Source organism: Lampris incognitus, chromosome 1, assembly GCF_029633865.1.
Source record: "Lampris incognitus isolate fLamInc1 chromosome 1, fLamInc1.hap2, whole genome shotgun sequence".
Classification (NCBI taxonomy): Eukaryota; Metazoa; Chordata; class Actinopteri; order Lampriformes; family Lampridae; genus Lampris; species Lampris incognitus.
In genome coordinates this window covers 7834146-7860771 of record NC_079211.1, presented here as the reverse complement: position 1 = coordinate 7860771, position 26626 = coordinate 7834146, and the positions used below count along the sequence as shown (strand labels likewise).

The following is a 26626-nucleotide window of genomic DNA, read 5'->3' as shown; positions in this document are numbered from 1 at the left end:
ATTAACAAGGAGGAAGTGAGGGCAGCTATGAAGAGGATGAAGAGTGGAAAGGCAGTTGGTCCTGATGACATACCTGTGGAGGCATGGAGATGTTTAGGAGAGATGGCAGTGGAGTTTTTAACTAGATTGTTTAACACAATCTTGGAAAGTGAGAGGATGCCTGAGGAGTGGAGAAGAAGCAAACTGGTACCGATTTTCAAGAACAAGGGCGATGTGCAGAACTGTAACAACTACAGAGGTATAAAGTTGATCAGCCACAGCATGAAGATTTGGGAAAGAGTAATAGAAACTAGGTTAAGAGGAGAGGTGATGATCAGCGAGCAGCAGTATGGTTTCATGCCATGAAAGAGCACCACAGATGCGATGTTTGATTTGAGAAGGTTGACTGAGAAGTATAGAGAAGGCCGGAAAGAGTTGCATTGTGTCTTCGTAGATTTTGAGAAAGCATACGACAGGGTGCCAAGAGAGGAGGTGTGGTATTGTATGAGGAAGTCAGGAGTTGCAGAGAAGTATGTAGGAGTGGTGCAGGATATGTATAAGGGAAGTGTGACAATGGTGAGGTGTGTGGTAGGAATGACAGATGGGTTCAAGGTGGAGGTGGAATTACATCAAGGATCGGCTCTGAGCCCTTTCTTGTTTGCAATGGTGATGGACAGGTTGACGGACAAGATCAGGCAGGAGTCTCCATGGACGATGATGTTCGCGGATGACATTGTGATCTGTAGCGAGAGTAGGGTGCAGGTTGAGGAGAGCCTGGAGAGGTGGAGGTATGCACTGGACAGAAGAGGAATGAAAGTCAGTAGGAGCAAGATGGGAGTACCTATGCGTGAATGAGAGGGAGGACAGTGGAATGGTCAGGGTGCAAGGAGTGGAGGTGACAAAGGCATTTGAGTTTAAATACTTGGGGTCAACTGTCCAAAGTAACGGGGAGTGCAGTAGAGAGGTGAAGAAAAGAGTGCAGGCAAGGTGGAGTGGGTGGACAAGAGTGTCAGGAGTGATATGCGACAGAAGGGTACCAGGAAGAGTTAAAGGGAAGGTTTACAAGATGGTAGTGAGACCAGCTATGTTATATGGTTTGGAGACAGTGGCACTGACGAAAAGACAGGAGGCGGAGCTGGAGGTGGCAGCATTGAAGATGCTAAGATTTTCACTGGGAGTAACAAAGGACAGGATTAGGAACGATTATATTAGAGGGACCGCTGAGGTTGGACGGTTTGGAGACAAAGCAAGAGAGGCAAGACTGAGATGGTTTGGACATGTGTGGAGGAGAGATGCTGGGTATATTGGGAGAAGGATGCTGAATATGGAGTTGCCAGGGAAGAGGAGAAGAGGAAGGCCAAAGAGGAGGTTTATGGATGTGGTGAGGGAAGACATGCAGGTGGCTGGTGTGACAGAGGAAGACGCAGAAGACAGGAAGAAATGGAAACGGATGATCCGCTGTTGCGACCCCTAATGGGAGCAGCCGAAAGTAGTAGTAGTAGTAGCAGTATATTAAGGGAACATATATGGGGACATTTTCATTCCTCGGCCCAACATCTGGAACAGTCAAAACAGGTGCAGAGACTGTTCCGGAAGCTGGACCGAGGAATGGAAATGCCCCCATATAAATTCCCTCGATATATTTTAAATGAGGGAACATATAGGGGGACATTTACATTCCTCAGCCCAGTTTACGGTACAATCTCTGCAACTGTATTTACAAAACTCAACATATGTTCCTGGAGCTGAAACACTGCAACAACATGTACTATTTAAGTGGTCTCTCTCACACACACACACACACACACACACACACACACACACACACACACACACACACACACACACACACACACACAAACACACACACACTGCTGTGGCTGGGTGAAGGTAAGTGCCAGGTTAAGGAGTAGAAGGGGAACATTTCCGGATTTTATAAACTGAGGCCCCAAATAAAGTTCACACACTGATCCCAACAATATTTATGTGGCCTGTTCTGAACCCCTAAAGAGTCTTTAAAAGGACAGAGGAGTCAGGAAAAGCGCTTTATAAGGGAGGGCTGCCTCTGTAAACATCATCAAGCATTTAGCACTGTTTAGCTTATTCTCCCTCTTCCAGCGAAGAATTTATGTCAACACAAAATCCTCACCGTCATTTTTTAAGCCTCATTCTGACAGAGCAGAGGATTCCTGATAGCTTTATTTCCTGGACTGTCGAGATCAAAAGTTTGGATAAATGACAATCCAGCTCCCAACATATTTAGGTGTGGATTATATTAACTACACACGTTAGCCAAATCACTTTGCACATTTATAGTCTACATCATTTCACCCGTTTAGACTAAGTTTGGGGGGGAAAATGGATCTTAAGTATTTCTGTCTAATTTTTGCCGTCAAATAACTGTCTGACCGGGAAAAAAAAGGCTCTCAGCTGACATTGTGCAGAGTTGCATGTTTATTATTTCATGTAATCAGTTTTACTGGCCCTTTTTGTTCCAGTGGGCTTCCCCTTTTTAAAGAGGCTTGTAAACAGTGTGTCCGGATGTGGCACAAAATAAACAAGCATGAAAGCAAGCAAGCAAGCAAGCACGCGCGCACACACACACACACACACACACACACACACACACACACACACACTTACACAGGCCAATTTACACTGTTTAGACTGCGGAAATGAGTCATCTGCTAACATTGGGATCGGCTGAACACCAGAACGAAGACACAGAGACGCCCAGTGTCTGCCAGACTACATGTGACCACATAACAGGTCCAATCTACATGCAAAACACCTGGCAGCGTTCTCCTTTAGAGCATGTTTCGTTAGACTGGGTTTTATGGGGAGCAGTGGGGCTGTGCAGTTTGATCATAGGACATTTGTGCCTGTATCAGCTCGAGATGTTCGTGTCAGGGAACTCTCCTCACGTACCTTCGGCTTCTCATGTTGCCATCTTCTCTCAAACTTTGTCCGAATCAGAAAAAAATAATTTGCAAAGCAAAGTAAGTGTACAGGAATTTGTCTTTCTGGCCAAGAGGCTGGTCTACACCAGCACACACCTACACACCTACACACACACACACACACACACACACACACACACACACACACACACACACACACACACACAGTGGTGGGCTGTCAGGGCCATCAGGGCCTTCTCTGCTGGCCCTGTCAAAATCCATCCATCCATCCATTATCCGAACTGCTTATCCTGCTCTCAGGGTCGCGGGGATGCTGGAGCCTATCCCAGCAGTCATTGGGCGGCAGGCAGGGAGACACCCTGGACAGGCCACCAGGCCATCACACAGGGACCTGTCAAAATCAAAATCATAATTTGTTTTTCATAGTTAAATTGAAGTGGGCCTGAAATGTGTCTGAATTCAGTGACTTGTTTTCTCGTGGGGCTGAGCATGTGCCATGTCATCTAAACACACCACAGCTTCTTGGACCAGCACTAGCGGTACTGCTCGCCTTTGGTTGCAGCCCGAAGCTGCAAAGTGATTCCAACTTTGAGTGACCGTGTCATTGACCAATCAAATTTTGATGTGTAGTGACAGAACGTCCCAAGGGCCCTGCGATGGATCGGTGCTTGCCCCGGTGTCGTCATCAGCTCTGAGCTTGAGCTTATCACGGGTTGTGAGAAAACGAAGCTCAATGGCCACAGCATTCACAGCTACTGGTGATCTTGTTGCTGATCTACTTTGTGTTTTCTGTGACTCTGGTAGGATTGTCTGCATTTTCTAATTTCAATTTTATTTGATAGGGATAACAGAGTGAGACAGAGAAGGCGGGGGAGAGAGAGGGGATGACATGCAGCAAAGGACACAGGCCGGATTCGAACCCAGGCTGCTGCGGTAAGGACTCAGCCTTATGTTGGTCCACGCTCTACCAGATGAGCCCCCTGTCTGCAGTTTTTTTACTCATTCTCCCAAACGGACTAACCTACTGGATGAGAGAAGGCTACCGTGAGTCTCTCCAGTGAGGTGGAACTTCAGCTCCAGGTTGGTGTGCACATTTTTCTCAGTGAACTGAGGGTGGTGCGCACTGATAATATCGTGGCTATAATTTATTGAATTTGTCGAAGTTACTCGAGTGACTGGTGAACTCTACATCAACCGTGGAAACTTGTCTGTTATCCCCGCCAGGCGGCCTGGAGGGGATTATGCATTTAGTCGCATGTGTGTCTGTCCACGGCTAATCTCGCAAACTACTAGACCTGCCAGGCTTAAATATCTTGTGCACCGTTATGACTGCATGATCAGAAGGCTCTCATGCTCGCGGTGATGAAAAACCTTCGGACGTTTGTTCTCGTATCGCCGCTCCCTCTCCTCGTTCACTCTCTAGCTCGCTCGACCAACGCTGCCCTCTTTCGCTGCATGCACGCGCTCGGTTGATTTAGCTCGGGCAGCGACAGTGTATGTGTTTGGGTATGAGCGTTGAAAGTAAACGAGTAGTCGATCGTATTTCACAAGACAGCAAATCCTTCGCTGCTGATCTCAGCACAGGAGAACTGGAGGAACACTGGATGAACCAAAAATAATTCGTTTTATTCACCTCGCCGCCATGTTTGTTTAGCTGACATCATGAGGGGGATCAGACGCGGAGGTGCCATAGACTATAATGTTAAAACTCCGCAATAAAAATACAATTTCGAGAGTAAGTTTTATCACAGTCACAGCTGGAAATCATCTCAGTAGCTACAATAAAACATTTCCCATGGCTGAGCTATGTTTTCTTTCCGCTTTATTGCTTTAGAGTAAATGAAAGTCATTTGCTGACATTCATTTTACATCATGAAAACCGCGACATTTAAACACATAATGGCCCCCCCTTCTCCCTGTAGGCGAAAGAAAGGGGTGGTTTGCGGCCAAGTCCGGTGCTCAGACGTCACGACACCGAAGATATGCCTGGTTGAGATCTGCACTCTACTCAGTTCACTCTTCTAGTCGTTTTTGTGCCATGTGGTGTGCGTGTGCAATCCGGTTGCTGAGTGACATAAAGGAAGATCTGATGGTGATGCTGCAATAGCTGCTATAGTGCACAGTGGTGTGTGTTGTGATTGTTGGAGATCAGCTGTCTTGTTGGTGTTGATCCAGTACTGCACATAGTGTGTGGTAGTGTATTTTGTGTGTGGCTATATTGGCTGTAGTGGAACCCATATGAGAAATGTGTGTATGTGTGTGTGTTTGTGTGTGTGTTTGTGTGTGTGTGTGTGGGGGGGGGGGGTGCAGCCTTAAGTCCCTGACTGAAACCCCACGGTACACTACTGCACACAAATCTCTCTTCTATCTGGGACTAGTACAGTCGATGGGACAAGAGCCAGTTCTCTCTCTAATGCAAACAGCTGAAAAGGCAGGCTGCAAAACCCCTACTGCGCTGACTGTTACTTGTCAGGCAAATCATTGGACAATCAGATAGCTGGGGGGGGGGGTTTAATTTAAGATTTCCTTGAATAGCGAATTGGAAAATGACAGGACAGATGATGTACACTGAAAAAAGGCCATGCCAAAATTGAGACAAAATTTAGCATATTCAAGTAAGAAAATTCCAAAAACAAGCAAAATTATCTGCCAGCAAAGTAGCATATTTAAACGAGGTAAATATAAATAACTTTTTTTAAAATCATCTCCCCGCCTGCCGCCCAATGACTGCTGGGATAGGCTCCAGCGTCCCCGCGACCCTGACAGCAGGATAAGTGGCTTGGATAACGGATGGATGGATGGATGATAAATTATCTTACATATTGGTCTTGATGGTTCTTGTGGGGTAAATGCTTCTTGAAACAAGATGGTAAGATATTTCTGTGATTTTAAAACTCAGACTAATTCAGATACACTGTTTTTCCAGTGTAGACAGAAAGAGCGAGATCCACAGCAAAGATCCTGCACCTTGTTCAAACTGCAGGAAAGTGGTGAGGCCAACACAGCGCACGCTTGACGGTCTGAACCGCTGGCAATGTAAATTTAACACAAAGGGCACAGGGTAAAATAAGGGAACTTCAACAACGACTATAGCAGCAAACACAATAACAGTGAAGGCGGTCCAATGACAACAGGACTACACACACTAATTCCAATTTACTGTTTTTGATTATTATTATTGAGCTGAAAACAAATTAACTTTCTTGCTTCCCTGCAATTCATATTTTGGTCACTAGAGGACCTCATTCAGCTAACAGTAGTTAAGAAAATGAAGTACTGTTAAGTTAGAGATACTTTTACTTAATTGGAAAATAAACAAAACCTTATGTGACCAGTTCATAGAAATGACAATGGAACATTTTTCAAATCAGGCCAGCCTAACCCGGCAGGAGCAACCAACCACAACTTAGATTTAAGCCATGCCGGCACAAATTCACATGTAGTTCTACTGACCCATTAAATGAGATTTGGTCTGAGAAAACTGAAATACTATGTGTTAGTAATGAATTCTTTTCACATCATTTGTGTTTTCATACTTGACTTAGTGTACAAATTATGAGAAGCTCCTTCCTAATACTGAGAAACCCCAGTTTGTCTACTCACGTCTCGAGGTTGGAACGTTATTTAAAAACAGGCATTTTAACTGGCCGCCCCCGATCAACAGCTGATGAGAGTTGATTATAAAACACATGTTGTCAAGAAGACCTTTCTGAGGTTCAGTGCGACGTTGCTGGACAAACCAAACTTCCCAGATGACATCAGGCTTTCCATCTATTCTTATACACACGCAGACGCACAAAGACACACACGCAGACACACAGGGACACCACCTTGGCCTTGCCACACTTCCCGCTGCCCGTCCCCAGAGACGCAGGGTCAGTTTAAATAGCCTTGTGCTAGTGTCTAAGTAGGCTACTATTGTGTTATGGGCAGGATGTGAATCCACTTCACATTTTGTTTTGTGTGGAAATCTGTATGACTGGAAGCATTTGTGAAGAAGTGACATCTGATGATAAATGTGTGTGTATGTGTTGTTTTGCATGGAAATCCAGCAGCTGTGTGCCAGGGTGGGAGGCGATCTTGTGCGTGACCCCCAGCTCATCCAGTCGGAGACCCCCACCCCACCACAACCATGTCCCCCTCCAGCCATTCTTTATTTGCCAGGAAGTGGCGCATCAGAGATTACGTTCCCCGGCAGCTCATTGTTACCTGAGCAGGAGAAAGGAAAAAACACATTCTGACTTGTGATCGCACCTGTGTATGTGTACGTGTGTGTGTGTGTGTGTGTGTGTGTAAGTGTGTAAGTGTGTCTGTATATGGGTGTGTGAAAGAGAGCCTGTCCATGTATGTTATCCAGATGTTGATGCAAGTATCCATAGGTTTATATAATAAGAGTCCGTTTTTTCATTTGAGGGAGAGAAAGAGAGAGAGAGAGAGAGAGAGAGAGAGAGAGAGAGAGAGAGAGAGAGAGAGAGAGTGTGTGTGTGTGTGTTCCTCAGTAGTCTGGACAATTCCAAATGAAATGACAGTCTAATTCCACCAGACTGTAATTAGTGGGCCACTTAGCAAATATGCAGACATTAGTCAAGTGCAGCTTTAATTTTTTTTCTTTTTAAGTCTTGAATTCATGTGAGAGCCTGTGTGTATGTCTGTGTGTGTGTGTGTGTGTGTGTGTGTGTGTGTGTGTGTGTGTGTGTACTCAGCCAAAACTGCCAAACTCAAACCCTTCACACAGGTATGTAAAAGCAACTCACACAATCTCTCTCTAAAACACACTCACTCTTCAGTTTATACCTTCTTCACTAAAACGTCCTTCTTCATCTGCTGTAAGTGTGGCGTTAAGTCTGACGTTGTTGTGGGTTTGACAAACTCTGTTTCCACCAATAATGGTATTATCGGGGCGCCCGGGTGGCGTAGCGGTCTATTCTGTTGCCTACCAACAGTTCGAATTGTGTTACCTCCGGCTTGGTTGGGTGTCCCTACAGACACAATTGGCCGTGTCTGAGGGTGGGAAGCCGGATGTGGGTGTGTGTCCTGGTCGCTGCACTAGCGCCACCTCTGGTCGGTCAGGGCGCCTGTTTGGGACTGGGGGGGATAGCGTGATCCTCCCACGTGCTACGTCCCCCAGGTGAAACTCCTCACTGTCAGGTGAGAAGAAGCAGCTGGTGACTCCACATGTATGGGAGGAGGCGTGTGGTAGTCTGCAGCCCTCCCCGGATCAGCAGAGGGGGTGGAGCAGCGACCGGGTGGGGTAACTGGCCAAGTACAACTGGAGAGAATCAGCCACTTTAACCAACAGCACCCGAATCCCACACATTTGACCTTGAAGTGACCTTTAGGCTACTCATTTACAAGGCCTAAGAAGAACACACACGGTGCCAGCATGAGAGCTCGTCCACTGCCCCCTTGTATGTGAAGGTCAATTTCTTTATAACACTGTGGTTCAATTCACTTCAACAACATCCGTACCCACCTTTACTGTTGGTGTATAAGGGGAAAGAAAGAAAGAAAAGAAAGAAAGAAAGAAAGAAAGAAAAAAAAGAAAGAAAAACTTGGAATTCTGAAATTGTTTCTGGAGACAACATGCCGCAGTCTTCCTGTGGCGATATAGTTCGGGGCCTGGTTCTCCAATGATTTGGGGTTGGGAGGCTTTGGGGGCCGGGGCGGGCTGAAGGGGGCGCTGTCTCTGGGGAGCAGCGAGATTTCTTTCAAAACAAGGCCAGTCACGTCTGGACCTCTGCGGACACTAAATCACACTCTCTGCTGCTGCACAGCAGCCCCAGTTCCCTCCTCAGCTGGAAATGCAATATGCCACGTAACCCAGGGACCGGGACCACACAAGAGGCATCTGGGGTTACACACACACATACACACACACACACACACACAAACACACACACACGCACACGCTCACTGACACAAACATGCATTCATAGTAATAGACACATATATGCGTATACACACACTTATTGACACAAACACGCAGACATGTGAATAGAAAAATATAAACACACACACACACGCACGCACGCACACACACACACGCGCGCGCACACACACACACACACACACACACACATACAGGCGTGCAAACAGAAGCCAATATCCTGGTCTTTGGACAGTGCTGCTTTGAGAAGTGGATTTGGACCATTAGCACAGAGGGTCAGAAGAATATCGAAACCGCTGGCGGTTTCAGCGGTCCGTCCTAAACCGGCACAAGTCACAGCTTCCACTAGTGTGTGTGTGCTGAAGAATAGGTGACCCACTGTGTCCAAATGGGCTACAGGCATCTGACAACGCTCCAACAAAACATCACAATAAACTGTTGAAAAATAGCAGCAGGAGAAAGGAGTCTTTGGACAAAACCATAACTGCAAATTGTGGCTTGGCCCTAAAACATCTGACTGAATCCAGCATCAGCCGGGGGAGGGGGGAGGGGGGGAGGGAGGGAGCATTGGTCAGGAGGCAGAGACCATGAGAAAATCCCACTCCTATTTTACCCGTGTTTGTTCGATAGTAAGATGTCTGACACCGGGGAGCAAGAATAATAAGTGCTTCCATTTTTTTAAAAAAAGGAAGAAAAGACTCCACATTACATCTGGTACGGCCCGACAGATCACTAGATGAACAGATAGATAAAACAGATAGATATCAACCTTACTGAACAGATAGATAAAACAGATAGATATCAACCTTACTGAACAGATAGATAAAACAGATAGATATCAACCTTTACTGATCTGCAGGAAGAAAAGAAACTGTTCCCCGCCACACGACCTGCAAACGAGGCCATCATGGCGCCCACACGACGCTTTAACTTCAGGGACAATAAGGAGGAAACGTTCCCACGATTCTTTGCATGTGCCTGCTAACCCTAATGCAGGCTGGTAAACCCTGTAAACCCTCACTGTTTACCACCTGTAGGGGGCAGGAAATCAACACAGATTTCAAAGGGATAGTTCGGCGTCTGGGGATTTCACTGTGTCCTCCCTGCATAGAGTTAGACAAACTCATGAATTGAGGAGAAATCCGCTGGACATCCAACAATTAAGATAAACTAAGCTCAAAAGCATCCATGGGGGCATCCGGGTAGCGTAGCAGTCTATTCCGTTGCCTACCAACACGGGGATCGCCGGTTCGAATCTGCGTGTCACCTCCGGCTTGGTCGGGCGTCCCTAAAGACACAATTGGCCGTGTCTGTGGGTGGGAAGTCGGATGTGGGTATGTGTCCTGCTCGCTGCACTAGCGCCTCCTCTGGTCGTCGGGGCATCTGTTCAGGGGGGAGGGGGAACTGGGAGGAATAGTGTGATCCTCCCACGCGCTATATCCCCGTGGCGAAACTCCTCACTGTCGGGTGAAAAGAAGCGGCTGGCGACTCCACCTGTATTGGAGGAGGCATGTGGTAGTCTGCAGCCCCCCCCCCTCGGTTCGGCAGAGGGGGTGGAGCAGCGACTGGGATGGCTCGGAAGAGTGATGTAATTGACCAAGTACAATTGGGGAGAAAAAGGGGGGGGGGAAATCCACAAAAAATAGCATCCATTGCATTGTCTGATTTGATGCAAGTAGGACACAGTAAAAACCCAAGAATCTGAACTATCCCTTCAAGTGTGCACCGACTCTTAGAGGAGACGCACTCTCGCTGTCTCTTCTTTTCCCCTCCCAACAACACAAAACAAGTGGATTCAACAAAATATTTTACATATAGACTTTGGGTGGTTCTGTGTTTCATAAAAGATGTGTTGCGTTTTGCAAACAAAACTCTACTGGCGCATATGGTAGGCCCACAGTTTCCAAAATATGTCCTTCTCGTTAACCTACTAAGTGTTCATTCTCTACTCTCGACTTGATGCCTTTTTAAGACCGCCAAAAGCCGAACCAGTTTGGGAACAACACCAAACCTACGGGTTTAGACGGCTTACGTAGTTGACATGCTGCTTGGTGACCAGGGTAGACATGATGTTACATGACCGCAGGAACACTGTGTACTTGCCTGCTTCTTTGCAGACAGCGGAAAGATCTGCTCCGACATACCCATGGGCGGCGTCCGCCAACCGGGTCAGCTCGTCCGGTGTGGCACTGCATGGCACTGAGCTGAGCTGCTTCTGCAAGATGTCTGCACGCTCCGCTGCGCTAGGTACGCCAACCTGCGACATCAGAATCCCAAGTAAATCTTAGAATTTTATATTTTATGTCTCCTCTCTACACATTGAAAGGTCTTTTATGACCCCGATTGGACAGTCAATGAATTGTCATCATCAGTCAGTCTGTCAGTTTTCAAATAGTTGCCTAGCCACATCACGCAAGTTAGCGAGCTAGCTAGATATCAATAAACAGTTTGTGAACTCAGCCTTCTGAGAATTGGCTGAACTGAAGTCATTAGACTGGATTTTTAATACCTCCAAGCAGTTAATAGTCTCCAGTTCACCGAACACACGTTTTTGGACTGTGAGAGGAAACTATGAGAACATGGGGAGAGCAGGAAAGCATACACACAGAAGAGCTGTGTGTCGTCTCTGAACTCAGAGACCTCTTTTATTAAAGGTGCTATATACGATATTGAGCACCAGCATCACAGACCAAACTAAAGCAAACCTCCCCACTCCCTTTGCATCTCCCCCCCCTCCCTTCCGGTTCTTGGTTATTATTTTCGTTCTGTTTGGTTGAAATATTGTTTTTTACAGTATAGAGTTATTTTACTGACATTAGTAACGTACTGAGCTTGGTGAGGAGCCATTTCTTTGATCTAGCGAGTGATCTAAATCCATGCAACGTAATTATTAGCTTGGTAGTTATCCTGCTAATGCTAGCTACCTCACATGCACTAACATGCACGCGTGACGCACTAACATGCACTCGCAGCTGGACCAGCTTCCAAAACAAAGAACAGAGAAGCTCAGATTACAACACACACAGAGGGCACGCGACTTCACTCTCTGCTCAGGACGCCATTACGCCACCATCTCTACAGAGCAAATAGTTGTTTGCCGCTATATCAATGTTTGAAATCTCGCACATAGCAACTTTAAACAGTATTGACCACTAAATGTATCTGACACTCTTTTCTTTGGTTTACAGACTTGCTAAAAGGCATTTTTGGCAGGACTACTATGAACCATGTCCATTAGTGCAGATGGAGATGGAACCTGTGACCATTACCTTACAGACCTGTATCTCAGAAACCAGCTCACCTCCAACTCTTTGTCAAAGCGTCCAGGCCGGCGCAGGGCAGGGTCCAGGGCATGAGGTCGGTTTGTTGCCCCCAGGACCAACAGCTGGCCTGAGTGACCCTCCTAGAAAGATCAGAGCCATCGGGTTAGTTCTGGTTCAGTTACTTCTGATACGATGCTCGGTTTCTCAACCGCGTGCCATCAAAAGTCAATAGTATGCAGATTTTAACTAAAAAACACCCAACATTACACCAATGACTTCACAAATGCCTTGCTCACACTGAATGACAGAATCAATCTTTTACATCTTGCGTGTCAGCACAGCATGTTGTGCTATGCATTGAAATAGAAATCTTGAGATCAGCCCAGCTAGACTGTTCGATGGTACATAAATTATGTTGACACCCTCAAGAATACATCAGCTGACAGTACCAAGGAGGCCAGTCACTCAAATATTGGGGAACAAGTTGTTGCTGGCTACCAGAGCTTTTTTGGAGAAACCTAAAGAAAAAGAGAAAAAAGATAATATGGTTTCGATGCCGGATTGGTTGGAAAGGACAGTACTGGCTACAATCATGTCTTCGGAGGTTTTGGTTTTTTTTCTCCCTGTCATGATATTCCAGATGCTAAACATTACAGAGAGCCTTGTGCTGTTGTCACAGTTCCACAAGTCTCCCTTCATTTATCAATTTTCAGAAAACACTTTCTCTTTGGAAATGATGATGAATGATGGTGGCGAACTGTCTCTGCCACTGTGTTTAGATACACATCCCCAGTAATGCCCTTTCCGGTAATGTTCCCACTGGTTAGACACTAGCCAATTCAGCCCAAGAATTTCTGACACTGCCGGAAGCGTACAACCTCAAATCCCATCGGAAGATGTAGAATACGCCGAATTGAGCAAGCAAAAAACCTGCACGCCATGGGATTTTTTGCCATGACACAGCACATCTGTCTCTGACTCAAAATCATAACACAAGGGGTGTTCGGGTAGCGCGGCGGTCTATTCCTGCACTGAATGGAATTTGTAAATACACAGTGTAAATGTGTTGGGGATGAGTTGTTGCCTCAAGTGAAGGAGTTCAAGTATCTCGGGGTCTTGTTCACGAGTGAGGGTAGGATGGAGCAGGAGATTGACAGGCGGATTGGTGCAGCATGAGCAGTAATGCGGACGTTGTACTGGACTGTTGTGGTGAAGAGAGAGCTGAGCCAGAAGGCAAAGCTCTCAATTTACCAGTCAATTTTCACTCCAACCCTCACCTATGGTGATGAGCTTTGGGTAGTGACTGAAAGGGTGAGATCGCGGATACAAGCGGCTGAAACGAGTTTCCTCCAGAGGGTGTCTAGTCTCAGCCTTAGAGATAGGGTGAGGAGCTCGGACATCCGGAGGGAGCTTGGAGTAGAGCCGCTGCTTCTTCGTGTCGAAAGGAGCCAGCTGAGGTGGTTCGGCATCTGATTAGGACGCCTCCTGGCACGTCCAACTGGGAGACCCCGGGGTAGACCCAGAACTTGCTGGAGGGACTACATGTCCAGTCTAGCTTGAGAACACCTTGGGATCCCCCAGGGTGTTGGAGGGCGTTGCTGGGGAGAAGGACATCTGGAGTGCCCTACTTAGCTTGCTGCCACTGCGACGCGACCCTGGAGAAGCGGCTGATGATGAGATGAGATGAGACAGTGTAAATGGCTGTGTGTAAATAGATTGATTATGGTCAATGTGCACTGTGTTACTACATAAGTCATGGATGTGTCCATGTGCCAAACATCTTCAAAACTAATTCCCATAACAGATGGATGGAATTTACCACAAAGATGAAAATGATGGAAGTTTAGAAAACCAGAGGAAAGCATTTTAATGTGCAATTATTATGACTGCTTCATGTCATGTTGTGTCCTTTGTGTTTCCTGTCAGCAATCCAGTGACTCAAATTCTGTCTATGCTAACACTTATTTGAAGAAAAAAAAAAAAAGAAAAGCAAAACAGATTCTGACTCCAATCTATCTGAATTGTACTGATGCCATAACCAGCAATTTGGTATTCATCCCAGGTCCGCAGCCTAACACCACTTCCTTCGGTAATTCCTTCAGTCAGTGCTGCATTTGTCGGGGTGGTCCGCCTACTAGAGGAGAAATAATGGTTTTTCCACTCATCTATAATACCACAGGGGGAAGAGAAATGCAAATAAATTAAAGTGCGAGCAGGAATCTTGAGGAGCAGGAAGTCCCTCACCACATTTCATACCAGCTGCCGACCTTGGACATAACTTCTGGAAGATAGAGAGGAAGCGGCAGACAGTCTCTGTGTCTAATGTGGATAACACCCCCTCAGAAGTCTTTCTCTGACTGGGGAGATGGAGATGTGCTTTGTCATGAAGTCATGCTGACTTGGCCAGTCAGTGACGCATTTTGATACTGCAAAGTGGACGTGCATTACAACTGTCTTACGGTGTCCACCATGGAGATGGTTCCTACATCTCTTCACCTGCACTTCCAATGAAAAAATATAACCCGATGGAGGAAATATCCTTTAGGGAGAGACGTATTTTTCAATGAACTACAACTATGTATTATTTCTTGTGTGTGGTCCAAATAGTTCTCCGTAATACGACACATAATCTACACAATCAAAAGACTGTGTTGCTACCAGCGTTTCTAATGTAAGAACGTTTTTTTAAAAAGATATAAAATATATGGGAAAAATAAAAAGCCCAGCAGCAAATAAATAGTTACTAGAAAGTGTATTCAAACCTCAGTCAAACCTTTTTTTTTTTTGTTGCTAATAACGATTAAAAAAATCTGGAAATGAGCATCCGAGTAGTGTAACAGTCTATTCCATTGCCTACCAACACGGGAATCGGTGGTTCGAGTCCCCGTGTTACCTCCGGTTTGGTCAGGTGACCCTACAGACAAAATTGGCCGTGTCTGCGGGTGGGAAGCTGGTTATGGGCATGTGTCCTGGTCGCTGCACTAGTGCCTCCTCTGGTCAGTCGGGGTACCTGTTCGGGGGCAGGGGGGACTAGGGGGAACAGCGTGATCCTCACATGCGCTACATCCCCCTGGTGAAACTCGTCACTGTCAGATGAAAATACGCGGCTGGCGACTCCACATGTATCGGAGGAGGCATGTGGTAGTCTGCAGCCCTATCGGTAGAGGGGGTGGAGCAGCGACCTGGATGGCTCAGAAGAGTGGGGTAATTGGCCGGTACGATTGGGGAGGAAATTCAAAATAAATAAATAAATAAGCAAACGTGGCAATATGGAAAACATTAAACAATATAGAGTGCTAAAACAAATTTTAAAAAAAGAAAGAATCTCAGGTCCAACCACTACACAACAATCCATACAAACAAGAGACTCGGAAACAGCTGATTGTCCAAACTATATGGTGATTTTAAATGGAGCAAACTGGCAGATTCTTCTACTCCATAATCAAAATGAATCAGAACAACATCAGTGGCATTGTGGATGGAGTATTACAATATGACAATACTTTGCACTTGACAGTTTTAGGACTTGAATACTACCATTATTATTTTATTCTACTCAGCTGCCTTAATGGAGTCGACAGTAACAAGCACCGAAAGTTGAATCAGTTCATCTGGACACGTTTACTCGGAGAAACGTTTCATCACTTATGTAAGTGACCTCTTCAGTCTCAACTGACTGCAGGTGTCCCCACCCTTATAAACAATACAGTGGCACGACAACCGAAAACAACAACTGGTTTCATATGCACTTTCATCCATTCCGTCCATCCATTATCCAAACCACTTATCCTGCTCTCAGGGTCGCGGGGATGCTGGAGCCTACCCCAGCAGTCATTGGGCGGCAGGTGGGGAAACACCCTGGACAGCCCGCCAGTCCAGCACAGGGCACATGCGCACACATACACACACACACACATTCACACCTAGGGACAATTGAGTATGGCCGATTCACCTGAGCTACATGTCTTTGGACCATTGGCGGCACCAGCGGATTTTTATTGGGGGTGCTGCAGTCAGAGCTTGACTATTAATTGGGGGTGCTAAGGAACTGTAGATATACCCGTATACGCACACAACCAACGCAATCACACGTATTAAGAGTCCATCCCAGAGAGGCGTGTCAGCATGGGGAGCGAGCAGATGCGTCTCCACCACCAGAGTCACAAACGCAAATCTGCCGACCCACCCCAACCGACCCGCAGCCCCGGACCACCCCAGACACATCTCGGCATGGCCGGGAGAAACAATTCCTGCCAGGAGCCCCCGGGCCGAGCCCAACCCCGACGCGTGCAATTTCAAACCTCTGCAAATGATCCAGAAAATGGCGGTGCGTCCGGTCTTCAACCAACCCAAAACAGCACGTCACTCTGCTGTTCATATCCCTCCACTGGCTCCCAGTTGCTGCCCGCATCAAATTCAAAATCTTGATGCTCGCTTATAAAACAGCGACTAAACCGGCTCCTGCCTACCTGAACTCCCTCATTCACGTCTACTCTCAGTCCCACTCACTACGCTCTGCCAATGAAAGGCGCCTAGCACTTCCACCACAACGGGGTCCTAAGTCACTAGCCAGATTCTTCTCTTCTGTAGGTGTTCGGTCGTGGGACGAGTTACCAAACTCCATTCGATCCGCTGAGTCCGTCTCCATCTTTAAGAAGAAGCTAAAGACCCAGCTCTTTCACAAACACCTCCATACCTGATAGTATTGATAAAAATGCACAAAAAAAAAAAATCACTTCTATGCACCCTATGCATTGCCTGTTGACACCTATGTCCTGTCGGACTTGAACCTAGTTTTTGGCACTTACTTGCGTTGTTGTCTCCTGACTAGATCCTTGCTTGTATTGTATTAACTCTCAAATGTACATCGCCTTGGATAAAAGCCTCTGCTAAATGAAATTGTAACATAAGCAAATTGTCCTGACCTTAACTAGAGTTACAATGGCCATGTGTACTAGTCAAACAGGACTGGGGAATGTTTGCAATCACAGCATTGTAACATGGCAACAGATGAACTCTTAGCGCCCCCCCGATTCAGGAATTGTCATTCCCTCTTAACACAGATGACCTCTGACTCCCCGTTCAAACCAGCGTTCCTCCCCATCAAGGATGTGCACATCCTCATCTGACTGAAGACACAGCTTCAGCAGCAGACACACTTGGTCAGTGCAAAGGGTGGTCTTATTGCTAAGGGTGGGGTCATCTTGTAATTTTCTTCGTTCTGTTCAAAATATTTTTATTGAATTTTTACCAAAAATGAACATGGCTGGGCATATACTATATTCTCCAATGCTACACATCAATGTACAGAACAATCAAAAACAAACAAAACCCTGTGGCAGTGACAGTGGTAACAGTGATACAGCCCTTCCCTCCCACCCCCGTCCCCCCACATCTTGTAATTTTATACAGACCACCCCTAAAGCTATGTATTCTGTCCACGTACTTCACATACAGCGGGCAGTACTACAGAAAGAAGCATGGGTGTGCTATGGGTTCCCCAGTTTCACCTATAGTTGCCAACTTGTACATGGAGGAAGTGGAAAAGAGGCTCTGATGTCCTATCCAGTGACACCACCTTGCTATTGGTTCAGATTTGTGGACGACACCTAGGTTCAAATTAAATCTCAGGATGTAGCACATTTCACCGACCACATTAACTCTGTGGACAACCACATCAAGTTCAGCAGGGAGGATGTGAAAAATGACAGGGTAGTCTTCTTTGACTGTGAAATTGCAGTTGGTGATGGGGCACATTTGTTGACATTTGATTGTTGATGTTTACCATAAACCAACACATACTGACAGTACTTACGGTTTGACTCTCATCATCCACTGGAACACAAACTAGGAGTCATCAGGACGCTGTACCACCGAGCTGACAACGTCTCCACTGACACAGCGGCCGGGGAAGGGGAGAAATCCCACATTAAACAGGCCCTGGTTAAGTGTGGTTATCCTAACTGGACATTTGTCAAAGCCAGGAAGACGCCCAAACAGTGCACCAGCCGATCGAAGAGAGGAGAAGGACAACAGCTGCCTAAGCGTAAACCAGTGGTGATTCTGTGTGGGGTGGGAGTTTTGGAACGGTTGAGACGCATATTTTCCAAACACCACGTCTCAGTTGCTTTCAAACCCCAAAACACACTGCGCCAGAAATCGGTCCACCCCAAGGATCGGGGTCCCCCGGCACAAACAGAGCAATATATAGTGTATGCTGCTAAGTGTCGGGAGGATTACCGTGACTTGTACATCGGGGAAAGGAAACAGATGCTGGTGAAGAGGACGACCCAACACAGGAGAGCAAACACGTCAGGCCAGGACTCCACAGTCTACACCATCTACAGACCAGTGGCCACTCTTTCAAGGATGAGGATGTGACCATCCTTGATAGGGAGGAACGCTGGTTTGAATGGGGAGTCAAAGAGGCCATCTATGTGACGAGGGAACGACCATCCCTGAACCGAGGGGCGGGGGGGGGGGGGTACATCTGTGGCCATCTTTTATCATAACAATATTAACTGTATTTAATTGTTTATCAACACATATGAAATGTATATTCACTATTTATTAACTGTATCTTAACTGCTCATTAACAGTATTTTAAATCCATATTAATTGTTTATTAGCTGCATATTAAATGCCTGATGGAAGGTGTGCTGGGTGTCCCGAGGTTTGTGCTTCCTCTGGGTGGAGAAACGTACCGACCCAATCCCGTCCATCAGGGTCAGGAGGGAGGCCACCACTCTCTTTTCCACCTCATTCTGTGCCCCCTCCCGTTTAGGACACAGGGCATCCAACTCATCGATGAAGATGATGGCAGGCTGTCTGTCACACCAAGAGAAGATTGGAGGTCATTACACAGAAACACTGTAAACATTCAAGCTGTATAAACAATAGTGCGCGCGCACAAACAAACAAACACACACACACACACACACACACACACACACACACACAAACACACAGATTTAATGATGAAGAAGACTGTACACTAAAAAATCATGATCATTTATATCATCTATTATATTCTTGTTACGTTTATAAATTATTTGTAATAGGAGGACTTTTTTTTGGGGGGGGGGGATTTTTCCCCCCTTTTTATCCCCAGTTGTATCCAGCCAATTAACCCACTCTTCCGAGCCGTCCTGGTTGTTGCTCCACCGCCTCTGCCGACCCGGGGAGGGCTGCAGACTACCACATGCCTCCTCCAATACACGTGGAGTCGCCAGCCGCTTCTTTTCACCTGACAGTGAGGAGTTTCGCCAGGGGGACGTAGCGCGTGGGAGGATCACGCTATTCCCCCTCCCCCCTGAACAGGCACCCTGACCAACCAGAGGAGGTGCTAGTGCAGCGACCAGGACACATACCCACATGCAGCTTCCCACCCGCAGACACGGCCAATTGCGTCTGTAGGGTCGCTCAACCAAGCCGGAGGTAACATGGGGATTCGAATCTCCGATCCCCGTGTTGGTAGGCAACGGAATAGACTGCCACGCTACCCGGACACCCCATAGGACTTTTTACTTGGATATTAAGTCATTCATGTTCAATCAAACAGCTTCCTTTCGGAAAAAAATAGGGAGATTTCACCAGCGTCAAAATCTGATGAATATTAAAAAGAAGAAACTCAAGAAAAAAACCCAACAAATTAAAAACACATAGAATAAAGCACGTATAACATGATAAATTGAGAAATGTATTGTATGGACTGTGTCGCTCACCCTTACACATAAACAAAACCAGATGTATTAATGCCCAAGTTTACCTTTCAGATGCGTCAGCAAATATCTGTCTGAGCCGTGCTTCTGTCTCACCATAGAATCTGATAAGATATAAAAGAAAGATAAATCTTTACACTTTTATAGGTCATAGCACTGAATGTGATGAGAAGTTGGGGTGGGGGGGGGGGGGTCAGCACTGTTCTGAGAAACATAACCTCTTCTATAATAAGCCCCTACTCTCTCTCTAGGTATAAATCATACTAAGCGAAACAAATTTGGGGAACTTGGGCTGAAATCACTCCTTTACAAATACGACCTTACTTGCTCATGATCTCCGGACCATTGATGACGGTCATGTGGGCTCCAACTTCATTGGCTATGGCTCGTCCAATCATCGTCTTCCCAGTGCCTGGAGGACCATACAAGAGAATCCCTCTGGGCGATGGGATGCCTGTACGTAAAAAAAATTTAAAAATAAAAAAAAAAAAGTGAAAAATACCAAAAAAAAAGCAATGATACTTTCAGTATTATTTTACAAGCAAGACTGTTTGTGCTGCAGATGACACATGTTATATAACATGTGCGATTAGTTTTTCTTGTTAGACCTGACAAGTGAACACAAATTTGAATTCAATTTTCAGAGACTCGAATTAAGGGGAATAAAAGGCTTTGGCGTTATTCCCCCCCCCCTTTCTCAGCCCATTTTCAAAAGCAATGACCACTCAACCTCACGTATCATGCAACTTTAAACTCAACACATTGTTCCACAGCTCCTACATTAAGGGCAGTCATCATTTAGAAGTGAATGACATCGAAACCTTTTTTTACAGGTCGCTGCTCCACCCCCTCTGCCGATCCGGGGAGGGCTGCAGACTACCACGTCTCCTCCAATACATGTGGAGTCGCCAGTCGCGTCTTTTCACCTGACAGTGAGGAGTTTTGCCAGGGGGACGTAGCACGTGGGAGGTTCACGCTATTCCCCCGTTCCCCCTTCCCCCCCGAACAGGCGCCCCGACCGACCAGAGGTGGCGCTAGTGCAGTGACCAGGACACATACCCACATCCGGCTTCCCACCTGCAGACACGGCCAATTGCGGGGATTCGAACTGGCGATCCCCGTGTTGGTAGGCAACGGAATAGACCACCAAGCCACGCGGACGCCCATCGAAACGTTTTTTAATCTGACAATTAAGAAGCTACAGTGTCTTTGTCTGAGGGAAAGGTGATCTCAGGAAGATGAATAGGAAACTATTTATTAACAGTTGAGTTTGCTCGAAAATGAACAGCAATCTTCAGAAAAAAAAAATCTAACATTGTTTTTCAATAATCTTGCAGGTTTACACCACATACCATAGTTAGAAAACAGCTCAGGATGTTTGAGTGGAAGCTCGATGGTCTCTCTGATGACGTCTAATTGGCTGTTGAGACCGCCAATCATACTGTACATCACCTTTGACCCCGTGGCCCTGCTGTTCTGTGTCTCCTCCTCTAGTCTCCTCTGCTTGTGGCTGAAACTGACTTTAGTGTGGCAGGAGATGCGGTAGAAGGTGTCAGTACTTATTACACCAGCAGGAGGAGCTGTAGGGACCGCCTCTGTCTTATCTGGGCTGAGTGTATTGTCCAGATTGACAACCCTCTCCCCTGATTCTATGGGAGGATCATGGGACTTGCAGGTGGGAGTTATGGGAGGAACAGAGAGAGGATGGGATGAAGGGGGGTGACCAGGTCGTAAAGGCGTGCTGGCTGCTGGATCAGATTCTCCAGGCGTGCCCTCTGATCCGCCGTCTTCATCACCATCCTCCACAGTGAGCAGGCTCAGCTGCAGGGATAGGTCTGCGGACATGGAGCCCAGCACAGAGACTGTCGAGGAAGACTCCTCAGGGTCAGGAGATGCTCCTAGAGGAGGAGCGGGTTGCTGGAGAGAGAGTCCGTCCTCTCCCCTTATGGTGTCCACTCTGAGGCTGCAGGCTCGGCCAAAGTATGTCAGAGAGAGGACGTTTCCTGGTAGAACAATATCTCCATCTGGAGGGAGGGAGAGAGAGAGAAGAGAGACAGAGAGTTCAAAATAAAATGGTATCTAAACTTAAGCTCTCTCAATTAAGACTCCAAATCACTTGACTGAAAAAGTAAAATGAATGTACAAGGATATCTTTTAATGACATAGGTACATGGGCATATTGACCACTCATAGAGCAACAGATTTACTTAATACACTTCTTTAAGAAAGAACATGACAGTGCAGAACATACAGGACATGGGAAATATCACAGCGCATACAATTCATATAGGGTAAAAGCATAACAGATCCAAAGACACATTAATAAACACACAAATGTGAAAGTCTGTAATGCTGTGTGATTTACAGTGAATACTGAGAGCTCTGCTAAACATACAGTAAAACTGACTCACCAAGAGACTGGAGAAAAAAGCTCTTAAACTCCTCTGTTTCAAGCGTTTCATCTTTTTGCCTGAAATAAAAGTAAATGTGGATTAAATTTCAATGACAATTTACTAGTTTCTTTTTGTGTGGAAAATAACTTTCTGAGACTGATAACTAAGTAGTTATGTGGAATAGAACTGCAGTTGCAAGCATCTTGCCAGAAGATGGCGACTTTTACTAAACAAAACAACTAGTCTGTCAAAACTGTTTGGTGGTAATTTAAAAGGGTTTAAAAGAGGTTTTGCAAACTCAGCCACTGAGGATGCACAAGCCAGTGCATTCTCAGTGCCGGTCCCAAGCCCAGATAAATAGGGAGTGTTGCGTTAGGAAGGGCATCCGGCGTAAAACCTTTGCCAAATCAAATATCCATCTATCCATTATCTTAACCGCTTATTCTGCACTCAGGGTCGTGGGGATGCCGGAGCCTATTGCAGCAGTCATTGTGCGACAGGCAGGGAGACACCCTGGACAAGCCGCCAGGCCATCACAGGGCCAACACACACACACACACACACACACACACAAACACACACACATTCATTCCTAGGGACAATTTAGTACGGCCAATTCACCTGACTTACATGTCTTTGGACTGTGGGAGGAAACCGGAGCCCTCGGAGGAAACCCACGCAGACATGGGGAGAACATGCAAACTCCACACAGAGAACGACCCGGGATGACCCACCAAGGTTGGACTACCCCGGAGCTCGAACCCAGGACCTTCTTGCTGTGAGGCGACCACGCTAACCACTGCGCCACCGTGCCGCCTCCAAATCAAATATGCGGATCATAAATCAGATTTCCGGATCGGTCGAGACCCGGGTTACCAACAACCGCCACTGGTACTGTTGGCCAACATGGTGCTGATGAGACTACGCTACTGTTGGGCGGAGGAGAAGGAGAGGGTGAAGGCATGTCCAGAGGCAGCGGGAGAGGAGGAAGGGTAGGAGTGTGGAGGTGAGAGTCAGAACTTTGAATGTTGGCACTATGACTGGTAAAGGGAGAGAGCTGGCTGATATGATGGAGAGAAGGAAGGCAGATGTACTGTGTGTGCAAGAGACCAGGTGGAAGGGGAGTAAGGCCAGGAGCATCGGAGGTAAGTTCAAACTTCTACCATGGTGCGAAGGGGGGGAGAAATGGGGTAGGGTTGATTCTGAAGGAAGAGTATGTCAAGAGCGTGTTGAAGGTGAACAGAGTGTCAGACAGAGTGATGAGCATGAAGCTGGAAATCGCAGGTGTGATGATGAGTGTTATCAGCGCATATGCCCCGCAAGTTAGGTGTGTTATAGAAGAAAAGAAATATAGAAATATGTTATAGAAAGAAGAATTCTGGAGTGAACTGAATGAAGTAGTGGAGAGTGTACCCAAAGAGGAGAGAGTTGTGATTGGAGTGGACTTCTTGAGCATGTTGGTGAAGGGAACAGCGGTGATGAGGTGATGGGTAGGTAAGGTGTCAAGGAGAGGAATATAGAAAGACAGATAGTGGTGGATTTTGCAAAAAGGATGAAAATGGCTGTGGTGAATACATATTTCAAGAGAGAGGAACACAGGGTGACGTGTAAGAGTGGAGGAAGGTGCTCCCGAGTGAACTATATCTTATGTAGAAGGCGCGATCTGAAAGGGACTGGAGACTGCAAGGTGGTGACAGGGGAAAATGGAGCTAGGCAACATCGGATGATGGTCTGTAGGATGACTTTGGAGATCAAGAAGAAGGAGAGTGAAGGCAGAGCCAAGTATTAAATGGTGGAAGTTGAAGAAGGAAGTTGAAGGAAGAAGGAAGTTGAAGAAGGTGTGGAGTTCAGGGAGGAGCTAAGACAGGCACTTGGTGGTAGTAAAGAGTTGCCGGATGGCTGGGCAACCGCTGCAGAAATAGTGAGGGATACAGCTAGGAAGGTACTTGGTATGTCATTATGACAGAAGAAGGAAGACAAGGAGACATGGCAGCGGAAAAAGGAAGTGCAGCAAAGTATACAGAGAAAGGGGCTGGCAAAGAAGAACTGGCCAAAGAGGAGGTTTATGGATGTGGTGAGGGAGGACAAGCAGGTGGCTGATATGACAGAGGAAGATGCAGAGGACAGGATGAGATAGAAACGGATGATACACTCTGGCGACCCCTAACGGGAGAAACCAAAAGTAGCAGTAGTAGTAGTAGTAGTAGTAGTAGTAGTAGTAGTAATAAAACATTTACTATAATTACTTCTTTTCAATATTTCAAATGAAATACATATAAAACACCCTTGGTAAGTACAAAGTAATATAAAAAGATAACATAACCATTATTATGTGGGCTTTATTGTGTTGAGATTTGGCACTTGACCTACAGATGCTATGACAATATTTCTACACAGCAGGCAGCTCTAAATGAAATTACATTATGATGCAGTGTGTCCTGTGGATCACTGACAATTACTTTCATGGCTGTTTTCTCTTAGTAAACAAGCATTTAACAAACTCCATTACCTGCTGGAGAGGATCACCTCCTCTGCCTGAAGGACCGGACCCATCAGGGGGTGAATCATGACTTCATGCCCCGTCTTCACCCTCAGGTTGCTCAGAACAGGTTTCTGAAGGCCGACTTTCGCCCCTGGGAAGGAGGCGACAGGCCAGGCTAAACACACCTGGTAATGGAGCCACACAAACAGGAGAAAGACAGATGAGTATGAGAAGGTGTTAACTACTAACAGACCAGTTACAGAGGGCTTCAGGGTGGTGCAGAGATGTGTAAATTCAAACTAGCTAAACCTAATCTGAACACAAAGCTGCTATAACTTAATATAAACTGGTTGCACCATACAGATTAGCTAATAAATTCCACCGCAGGGTTTAGCTAGAACTTAAAAATGTACGCCTTATTACCCCTGAGTGGTTGTAAAGTGGTTCTTGAATCGACAGTTGAAATGGCAGAACGATTAGAAAACCCGGCTATAACGCCACCGCTTCATGTCACCGTTTTGACCCTTTTCTGATAAGCGCCGGCCAGCAGTCCACTCCACGCCAGAACGACCGGGATTTCAATCATACCGAAACAGTGGCGCCCCCAAGGGCTGGCCACCCCTGGCCACCCTGATACTATCCCTGGCCCCCCGCTGCCCCCCCCCAGCCACGAGTCGCATATGCAGAATATGCTTCTGATTATGCACAATATGCTTCTATCTGATATTTTACATTAGGTGCTGTTCATTTAAATCAATAATGTATATTTTTCTTAACTCTCATATTGACAGTTTTCCACTAGGCTATACAGTATACTACAACAGCATCATAGAATTCCTGAAATTCAGTCATGGCTTTTGGTTTTGGTGTGCCACCCCAAGATTTTCAGTGGCCCCATTTGCCCCCCCTATGAAACATTTCTGGGGGCGCCACTGTACCGAAAACGACCATGGGCGGTAAAAATGACGGCCGGTTTTCAAACTCTATATTCTGTCAAGATAAATACGCAACTGGGATATTAACGCACTGCATGTGTTAGTATGTCTGTTAGCAAACGACTGACACCAAAATGAGCATTTTAACAACTGTAAAACTATTTTTCCAAACAATTTAAAATGGCCGCCGTCCGTCCATCCATCCGTTATCCCAGTGATTCTCAACCGGGGGTCCGTGGTGTAATTGCAAGGGGTCCGTGAAAATAAAATATCTTTAAAAAAAAGATCCTATGACATTTATAGAAATAGGATTATTTTACTCAAATGTGACTGAGACCTTTATCTACCTAAACTATAAAGGGTAACAGGACTTTTTTCTCTAATTACATCTGTTTCACAAGTGTAATTTATTGTATTTTAATAAGAGATCTCGCTCCCGTTTGCATTGTTAAAAGTTACTGCATAAAAAATCCTGTTGTTACATATATCTGAAAGTTACTGCATACATATTCTGTTTTGTTTCATATATCTGAAAGTTACTGAATACATATTCCGTTTTGTTACATATATCTGAAAGTTACTGAATACGTATTCTGTTTTGTTACATATATCTGAAAGTTACTGAATACATATTCTGTTTTGTTACATATATCTGAAAGTTACTGAATACATTTTCTGTTTTGTTACATATATCTGAAAGTTACTGAATACATATTCTGTTTTGTTACATATATCTGAAAGTTACTGAATACATATTCTGTTTTGTTACATATATCTGAAAGTTACTGAATACATATTCTGTTTTGTTACATATATCTGAAAGTTACTGCATAAGAATTCTGTTTTGTTACATATATCTGAAAGTTACTGAATACATATTCTGTTTTGTTACATATATCTGAAAGTTACTGAATACATATTCTGTTTTGTTACATATATCTGAAAGTTACTGCATAAGAATTCTGTTTTGTTAACTATATCTAAGTTACAACTGAAAGCTCTTATTTTTGCCCCAAAGAGTGAATAAATGCTATAATGCAATTTA

General features: G+C 45.8%; 1 protein-coding gene across 1 annotated transcript in view; it reads right to left on the bottom strand.

Moving 5' to 3' along the window:
* afg2a (AFG2 AAA ATPase homolog A) overlaps positions 1–26626 on the bottom strand; it is a 230219-nt gene that overhangs the window by 195419 nt on the left and 8174 nt on the right. The window contains exons 3-10 of the mRNA XM_056286923.1: positions 24674–24831; positions 22183–22241; positions 21124–21795; positions 20096–20225; positions 19819–19875; positions 18755–18878; positions 12089–12190; positions 10891–11044 (exon numbers count right to left, since the gene is read on the bottom strand). Coding sequence (XP_056142898.1) covers positions 10891–11044; positions 12089–12190; positions 18755–18878; positions 19819–19875; positions 20096–20225; positions 21124–21795; positions 22183–22241; positions 24674–24831 — 1456 coding nt within the window. The remainder of the gene's footprint in view (positions 1–10890; positions 11045–12088; positions 12191–18754; positions 18879–19818; positions 19876–20095; positions 20226–21123; positions 21796–22182; positions 22242–24673; positions 24832–26626) is intronic.